Here is a 9,254-nt window from a genome sequence, read left to right as displayed (position 1 = left end):
ATTTCAGTTTAAACAGAATGAGACAAACCTTAAATACCTGAAACGAATGCCTTATTGACTAATACTATAATAACAAAAGCATAATTTAGTCATAGAAAGCAAGTCAAAGACTTGATGATGATTAAGAGCATTATGTTTGCTTTCTTAAAATGTAGTATGAAATGTTGTGTTGCCTTTATATCACGTCATATATAACAAGACAGATACAGTTTAGTTAAGTAAGCCATTTAATTGTCTGATATGCCTTTATTAATTATTTACCCGTAAATTAATGTGGAGCCGAACAAATTGTAGGTTCTATGGAAGCCCATATCTGCCAATGTGATGGGGAAAAAAGATCCTGTACATCGTTATAATGACAAACTTTCTCAAAATAATAACTTAATATCTCAAAATAATGAGATAGTATTATTAAACAATGACTTAGTATGAGTTAGTATCTCAGAATACTGAGAAGTTTTATCAGAATATACTAAGTCATCATTTTGAGTTACTTAACTCATTATGTTGAGATAACTCATTATTTTGAGACGCTAACTCATTACTTTGGTAAATTTTTATTATTTTGAGATAACTCATTTTGTCCTTATTTTGAAAAGGTTTTTTACCTTTAAAAGGTTTTTTTACACGGTCTTTTTTTAATCACATTGGCAAAAATGGGCTTCTATAAGTTCCTATACTAAAGTTTGATTACTTTTTAGCAAGTAACCTGGCAAACATGTGGCACTCTGTCAACATGCATACTATGGTTTGAGTGCCTTGCGTTGTTCCCAACAAATGTTTTCATGGATGTTTCAGGATCCTGCCCTCCCTCCCACAGGAACTTTTAATCTGCTGTTGACAGCCGGTGTTAGTGGCTCTTGTGCCAAACTGACCAAGTGTGCATTGTAAAAGGCTGCTTGATGCAGTGCCATGTTGTTATTGTTACAGCACCTTGTGCTTCTCGGGGCCCTTTTAAGATGCGTTAACAGATGATACACACGAGTTCCATAAAACATCTGAATGATACCCCTAACTAAAGAACACAATGGGGGGCTGGGGTTGACCTAGTGACCTCACACCTCTGTAGCAAATTGACTGCCTTTACGGTTGTTATGCAGATGTAGTTGATTAATCAGGTATAGATTGGCTTTATTGATTGTGCCTGGTAAAGAAGACTTTCTTATCTTGAGACATGGGTTTGTTACTCAAGGTGCCCAGGTTTTTGTCCTGGCTACTGTAAATCTGTGGCCAACCTTTTTGTTCTCTATTAATAAGCATAACCCAGCCCCTAGTAAAGTGTAAATGAGGTAGTTATACAATAAGACATGGGGCCTCTAATGGGATGCCTGTAGTCTGAGGGAATTCGTAAAGTAGTCTGTGAATCTACAAAAGCAGGTATATATATATATATATATATATATATATATACACACATACATACATACGTAAGCCTACAATGTAAGCTTGCAACACCAACATGGCAAAAGCCTTCCTATGTGGGAGTAGTGGCAATGGTGGCTACTCGTCCAACTTGAATGATACCCTACATGGGACATTCAAATTCAAGTAAGAAAGAAAAGGACGACAATCTGCGATATAGCACATATAACAGTAATAACATTCGCTATTTTTCATCACCAACATTAGTCAGATAACGGCAGTGTCCAGACATCTACGGTGAATCCAATGGCTGCCAACTTTAAACACTAAAATGTATGCACATTGACCCTAGCTTCCTGGTTTTCATACAACGGAAACCACAAGGGTTGAATGGGATATGCGGATATGTATTCCAGTAAGGCAGAGTAGGGTGGGACATGCCATCGGACGAAAACGCCAATTCGCGTCTAGTTTGCTATTTCGTGTTCGTCTATCTGTGTTTTCATGTCTCCCTGGTTTTAACGTAGCTGACACTGTTCGTCCAATGATATTAGTCCACATGCCGCGCAGGGAAGAGGGGCAGCAGTGAGGCACTTTGATAAAACCAGACTGTCAGCACTGTGTGGAGCCACAGACAGCTGCGCAACGGTGAGGTACGGCACGGCAGCACAGAGAATTGGACCGGGTGAATGCAGTCCTTAACACAGGACAGTGCTGCAGACCTTTCTTTTCCCACCTTTTTCGGAGATAAGAGGACGCTCAAAATAATCTTCACCCAGACAGGGAAGAGGAATTTGGCTCACTACAACATTTTTTACGTAATTCGGCAGGGGGACACGTTAAACCGCGATTAATAGCTAACAGCTATCCGAGTGTGAATGCACAGCTCTCAGTTGGCAAACTCCTTATACATTTCAAAGTATTTACAGTTTTAAATAGCCAAAAGTTACCATACGGCAGTGTTTTTGTAAAGCTGTGTGGGAAGGAGCCGTCTGTCCGCCATGGAGAACGCTCACACGAAGAGTGTGGAAGAAGTTTACAGTCATTTCTGCGTCAATGAAAGCACAGGACTTTCCCTGGAAGAGGTGAAACGACAGAAGGAGAAATGGGGCCTAAACGGTACGGAAATCTAAACTGTAGACCACCACACATGCGGCTGCTGTGAATGAGAAACTGTGCAAAAATGTCTTGTCATTGTAACATGGCCAATGCGTGAGCACAGGAATTCAGGATATGGGGTAAAAGTCATCACCGTCATCGGCCGGCCGGTGTACCCGGCGCCATATAGAAATTTGGCCGACGTCATCACTGGTGATCTCGAGGGTTTCCCGTCTCTTACAAAGTAACACATTAATCATTACTTAGAGGGCATTGTAACATTGTTGAACACTGGGACATTGTTAGGTATGGTAACATTACTGTACATTGTATCAGCGTAACATTGTATCATGGTAACACTGTTGACTGTGATAACATTGGTTAACATAACTTCACTGTGACATTGTTGACAGCAGTTGTAAAATATGGTGACATTGTTGAACGCTTAATCTTTGTCGAACATAGTAACCTTGTTGGATGTTCCTCAAAGCAGAACTGCAACACATCAGCCCATGTGCCGAGAGATCCGGCATGCATTTGAACAGTGTCCACAGGATGACTGTAGCAACGTTATCCATCAAGTTAATCTCTCTTGTTCCAAGCTTAAACAGCTGTTTTATATTATTGTCACCCGGGAAGTCACGGAGGATATACTGCCTTTCACTTAAATCACTTTGACCTTTACACTGATTGGAGTTTTCCTATTCTTTTTTTTCTTCCCCATTGTGTAATACAGATTAAGGGAGTGGATTTATATGCCACCGTTAGAAGTGTAAACCTGATACGTGAATATAGGAATCTTTCAAAGAAACATTAAATATTGCTAAATGATTGGTTCTCTTTGAAGAGTCAAAACTTGTAAGTATTTAATACGACATCTCCTCTCTCGTACAGTATGTATGACTAAATCAATATGTTAAGTGAAACTGTAAACATGCTGGTGGTTTTCGACACCAACTGTGTTTGTCTGAGATTTAGCTCTCTCAAGGTAGCACTTCTCCGTCTCACAGAACATATGTACTTAGCTCCTCTTGTTGTATGACTCAGTTCCCCATCGTGTGAAAGAGAAACGGCGTGTCTCCATCTGGCAAGTATTCATACACAACTTAACCTTCATTTTCTTTTCTTGTCTGTTTCCTGTGCGGCTCCTGGACTCACTCCCACATCTCTACACACAGAGTTACCAGCAGAGATAGGTAAGCACTACTGTCACTGATGGTGTTACTGTCATTTTATGATAACAAGTTTCTGTGATGGATTGTTTTGTTTAATCGACTCTCTTTTCTGCAGGGAAATCTTTGTGGGAGCTTGTCCTTGAACAATTTGAAGATTTACTTGTTCGAATTCTTCTGCTGGCCGCATGCATATCTTTTGTAAGTATTTCACTACATTTTCTTGCACTTTGATGAAAGGCTGTCTTGTTTAGGTTGCTGCGTTGATGAGTTCTTTTTTATTCCCACTATCACTCCCGTCTCTACTCTAAAACCTGTACAGTAAGCGAGAGAGAGAGAGATAAGGGAATCTCAGGACAAGTCGCCACATCCTACAAATAGCTTTCCCTTTCCACCTCGAGCTGAAAGAGTGTTTACGTGAAGTAAAAATTGCAGATGGGATTATTATTAAGCCCTGCGTGTTGAATGGCAGGAGGGAAATGTATGCAGTGCATAGTGCTGAAGTGTGAACGTCTTCAGTTTGTTTAACCCGGCAGGGGTTACACTCGCATATTAGAGAGCTAAACAGCTGAGAAGGCTAGCGACCCATCTGAGGAATGGTGACAACAGCAGTAGCAGCATTGAGTTGCTATCACCATGTGCCAAGTAAGACATTTGAGTCGTCAAGCATGACTGCTGTGTAATGGCCTACCCCGGTCGTCTCCCATGGGCCTCTGACTTTGAGTGCTAGATAGATCAATGTTTAATAGTGGACTGCCATTATGTAATGGCATCATCAGCATGTGTCCAGGTCCTACTAAAGCTATATCAAATCAAACATTTCCATATAGTAGTAGCACCTTTTTATTGTTGTGATGTCATGTAAGGCAAGGCTTCATTGAAGTGCTTTTTACATTTTCTTTTAATATTTCTTTCCCCAAATGAACTCCCAAATTTGTATTTGTCTTTGGCATTGCGCGATGCATGATTAATTTCTGGACATTTTTGATCAACAGATGGCTAAAGAACATTTTGATAAGTGAGGCCCCCTGTGTGTGTGTGTGTGTGTGTGTGTGTGTGTGTGTGTGTGTGTGTGTGTGTGTGTGTGTGTGTGTGTGTGTGTGTGTGTGTGTGTGTGTGTGTGTGTGTGTGTGTGTGTGTGTGTGTGTGTGTGTGTGTGTGTGTTGGTATGTAGTGTGTGCAGTGTCCAGTCAGGTGATACAGAGGTGTCAGTGTCTGCTGTCAGACAGGGGAACAGAGCACCACTCAGGACCAAATTTGGGCTCTCACCCCTCAGTGGGAGGGCTCTTATCGGACATACGAACGCACCCACCTCAACATAGAATGAATCACTCCCATACCATATGCATGTATGATATGGATCGAGTTTTGAACCAAATTAAAATCAGAAAAAGTAAACCATTGTTAGTCAAAACTAAATCTCTAAACTAGTCCAAATGTTTCCCAAGTTCTGTTTGCATGGTTGATTTTTGTGTTGAGAGAAAAGGGTTTGCTGCTTCTTTTAAAAAAAAAAAAAATGCATTATTTCTTGAGGCGCTATATGGTTTTTTATCCATTGCATGTTAGCGTTAGGATTGAAACAAATAGTTGATCGGTTAATTGACAAAAAAGGAATTGCCAACTATTTTGGACAATTCATTTATTGTTAAAGTCCTCATCAAGCAGGAATATAAATCATTATCTAGTTCCATCCTCTCCAACGTGAGATGTGCTGGCTTTGTCTGTTTTGTGTTATTTCAAACTGAGTATCTTCAGGTTTTGGACTGTTGGTAAGTCAAAACAAGTCATTAACCATATTATATTATTTTCTGAAAGATATAAATTACTAATTGACTTGTAAATACTATAAATATATATTTATAATATATATATTTGCTTAGTGCTTTGCAAGTCTGAGTAATGTAAATCTCTTGGTCGTGTTATGACATACAGTAGAGCACTTTTGAGCCCTGTGCTTCTGTAGTAAACTGCTATTAAGAGTTATGCTTGTCATTTGAGTTATGCCATTTAAAATGTGTTTGGCATCTGCCACAGCCAGATACTTAGGTCTTACTAACATTGCTTGCTTTATTACATTATGGGACAATTAACTAATTCCTTGTGACACACAGGGTAATTTTAAGGTAATATTTTTTTTAAATATATTTTAACAACAAGCTAAATGAGACTCCAGGTCAGAATATTGGGAGTAAGAGGTTCTAATATGATAGATGTCTAACTGTGTAAATCTGAGTTGCTAGAGGCTTCTTGATGGCTGACATGTTTGCATTTGTTTAATCAAATGCCTATGAAAAAGTTTGCATTCCTTCACAGTTCAAATGGGCGGAGCTGTATCGGCGGTTAAAAACTATTGCCAACATTGAATAGAATATATTAGGGCTGCACCATATGACCTAAAGTCACCATTAATTGCCCATTTTACCTCGATAACAATAAATGACTGATAATTAGTCACGTTGTTCTAAATCATCTTTTCTGAAGCCACAGTGTTTCCAGACGACGTTGCTCAGTTGACTCGGACTCGGTGTTTGAGTTATCCTCCATTCTGCTTTCCATGCGGCTGACCGGTCCGGGCAAAGTCACGTGACTACACACGCGGTAGAATGTTTTTAAGGAGAAAGTAGGCCTATCAACAGGAAGAAATTATCGTCATGGGAAAAACACGTCGATAACAGCTTCAGAATTTCAATGCCGATAGATTTCCAATTAATCGTCCAGCCCTAGAATAAATGTACTGCTAATAGGAGACTAAAGTTCAGAAGATTGAGGCTCTTATATTTCCATTTTAACTTTAGCGCAGGGACGTATGATATGAAAGTGTTTAGGTGCAGTTCTATTATAAGATTGTTTCTTCCCAGTACATGAAGTTTTACATGAGGAACGTGTGGGATGATCCTCAGCTATTAACAATCTCTGGCTTTGATGTCAAGCTTCAGGCTATCGACAGTTAGCTAAACCGTCGCAGTATTGGAATGAAAGACTCACAATAATAATTTAAATGCATAAATTGGGATGTCTTCATCTATCAGAGTTGGTTTTTCAGTATTTTATCTGTTCTGAACAACCTTGTTTGTTCTGTCTGGATTTTTTGTCTCCTACTCTTACCATTGTAAAGTCATACCTACTTGTTCTGTGAAATGTCTTTTTAATAGATAATGACGTGTTTTTTCGTACTGTTTTCAGGTCCTGGCCTGGTTTGAGGAGGGAGAGGAAACTATCACAGCCTTTGTGGAGCCTTTTGTCATTTTACTCATTCTTATAGCCAATGCCATCGTCGGTGTGTGGCAGGTGAGACACTTTTATGCCTAGGAAGTCAATGTATTTAAATCCCACTACATCTCTTTTGGATCTGGTGATGAATAGGTCTACAAATCTTTTTGTTTTTAAATTCTAGATTGTACAGATCTAATGCATTTTGTTTAAGTAAATCACATTTAATCATGCAGCAGAATGATGAATTATGAATAAATACGTTACCTGCTTTTCTAAATGGATTGAAACCTAGCTTTGTTGATTTCACCAGAACAAATAGACACGTACTGTAGGGAAACCATCTTAAGATAAAATTAAAATTAACACATTACCTATAGCTATAGCTATAGCTAGCTAGTATGGCATTGAAAGCTATTGCTTGTGCAAACCTTACAGTGGGTTCTAGAAAATAAAATCATATTGGAGGCTGTATCAACATGGAAAGAGAGATACTGATATTAGGTACACCGAGCTTAATCCAGTGTAATCCAGTACTAAAGCCTTCTATTAAATACATTACCTAGTGTGCAATCTAATCCAATTAAACATTGTGAACTGCGGCATCCAAAATGGTGAAAGAAGTCCATTTTGAGTGATGCGTTCTTCTTGCTGATGAAGGCAGAATATTATGTTACTATATTCCCATTTCCATGCAATTAACACCTAAATGCTCCCAACCAAAACCTGACCAGATAAACATCCAGCTTAGAATAGTCGCTGCCTCTTCAAAGGGAAATGCTCTCATAGCGTTTAGACCCGCAGAGCAAAGTACATGCGTGTCTTAGTTTATGTGATTTTTTTATCTCAGAAAACAAATAAATTGAATGAATATCTTTGGCACTGAATTCCTTTTTCTCCTCACCAGGAACGCAATGCTGAGGATGCCATTGAGGCACTCAAGGAGTATGAGCCTGAGATGGGGAAAGTGTACCGGCAAGACAGGAAAACTGTGCAGAGAATCAAGGCCAGAGACCTTGTGCCGGGTGACATCGTGGAGGTTGCTGGTAGGTTGAGCTGCTCTTGGTTTTTTGCATATTGAAACGAACATGGCTTTGTTGATATTGGTTTAACCTTACTCTACTGTTGTACTTGTTGCTTAGACTAGAGCATTGGCTAACTGAAATGTGAAAAGTGTAGGTGTTGGTTTGATTTGTAGACCTTTCTCAAGCAAAGGAAACATTAGGATATCACATGGACCTTGAAATTCACCGAAAATTGGCAATTTAATGCCACTGCAACTTCTATCAATACTTTGTTTCACTGTGAAAGATCCTATTTGCTATGTGTTACTTGTTTTGGAGTTTAAAGCAAAGATCTGGTGTTTTAATATGATGGTTGTTTGGTTCTGCCTCGGGTAAAGCTTACAGATCAAATGAGTCCACGTATGGTCATGGATTACATTTAGCACAAGCTTGAGTTGAAACCTCCCCCATCCCCATGTGCCACTGCAGAGGTGACTCACCCTGCAAGAGTGATGTATTTTGAGATGCTCTTATTAACCCATTGTCTCAAAGGGCTGGGCACATATGCTATCAAGGCCCACTTTTCTAAGATCCAAGCTCACTCAAGTAACATGATTTATGCCCCCCCCCCCTTAGAACTTAGTGCTGGACAGATTCATGCTGCTGAGGTCCAGTCAGCATATTTCAGCAGCTAATATTTAATAGTCCTGCTGTTCTGCCCCCCCCACCCCACGGCTCACACACAACATTTTGCAGAGGAATGAACAGACGGATGAGTTGAGGAATGCTAAAGTCCTTAAACCACTAGGGTTATCTTGATACTCGGTGTAACCCCAAGCCACTACCGTGCATAGTTTTTTCTGCGCATAGTGGTAGGTTTTATTTTTAGCTGTCATAGGCCGTTCAGATTATGGAATGCTGTATTTATAGAGGCAGTGACAGTGGTGAAGATGACAGGTGTCTGGTCCCACCCCACGCACGCCCCTCCCATCCTGCTCTGGGGAACATTGCTACAGTGGGTGACGTGGTCGGACTGCGTTGAGCAGGACTCCTGACTAACCTTGACAAGGGCAAATGAAGGAGGAGTGTATTGGGAATTAAAATGTATAATTTCTCTAGTGTCTTACGGCATACTGTATATCATTTGTTTTAGGCTGACCGTGTTAATCATGCCATTTTGATTACGTGTCGTGGGTGAAGTAGAGTCAGTCTAGAAAGCGTAATTATTTGGCTCAGGTTAAAAGAGAAACTTGTAAGTCAGATACACTATCCTCTTGCATATTAGAGACCTAGTTATTTAAAACCTCGATGAAGGTAGCTGGAGTCTTACTCAAAAATGCAGCCCAGCAGGCAGCAAAACCGGATGTTTTATCCTGCAGCAAGAAGAAGCTCCTCAGCTCAACTTATT

The 9,254-nt window shown here is 39.9% G+C and overlaps 1 protein-coding gene across 1 annotated transcript in view; it reads left to right on the top strand.

Moving 5' to 3' along the window:
• Window positions 1-1,759: 1,759 nt before the first annotated feature.
• LOC144518040 (sarcoplasmic/endoplasmic reticulum calcium ATPase 2-like) overlaps window positions 1,760-9,254 on the top strand; it is a 31,352-nt gene continuing 23,857 nt past the window's right edge. The window contains exons 1-5 of the mRNA XM_078250393.1: window positions 1,760-2,481; window positions 3,639-3,656; window positions 3,751-3,833; window positions 6,816-6,920; window positions 7,750-7,888. Of these exons, the coding sequence (XP_078106519.1) occupies window positions 2,364-2,481; window positions 3,639-3,656; window positions 3,751-3,833; window positions 6,816-6,920; window positions 7,750-7,888 (463 nt within the window). The 5' untranslated portion in view covers window positions 1,760-2,363. The remainder of the gene's footprint in view (window positions 2,482-3,638; window positions 3,657-3,750; window positions 3,834-6,815; window positions 6,921-7,749; window positions 7,889-9,254) is intronic.

The sequence above is a fragment of the Sander vitreus genome, chromosome 5 (genome assembly GCF_031162955.1).
Source record: "Sander vitreus isolate 19-12246 chromosome 5, sanVit1, whole genome shotgun sequence".
NCBI classification, from domain to species: Eukaryota; Metazoa; Chordata; class Actinopteri; order Perciformes; family Percidae; genus Sander; species Sander vitreus.
Note: the sequence above shows the minus strand (reverse complement) of the source record. Positions and strands in the feature narration are given on the sequence as shown.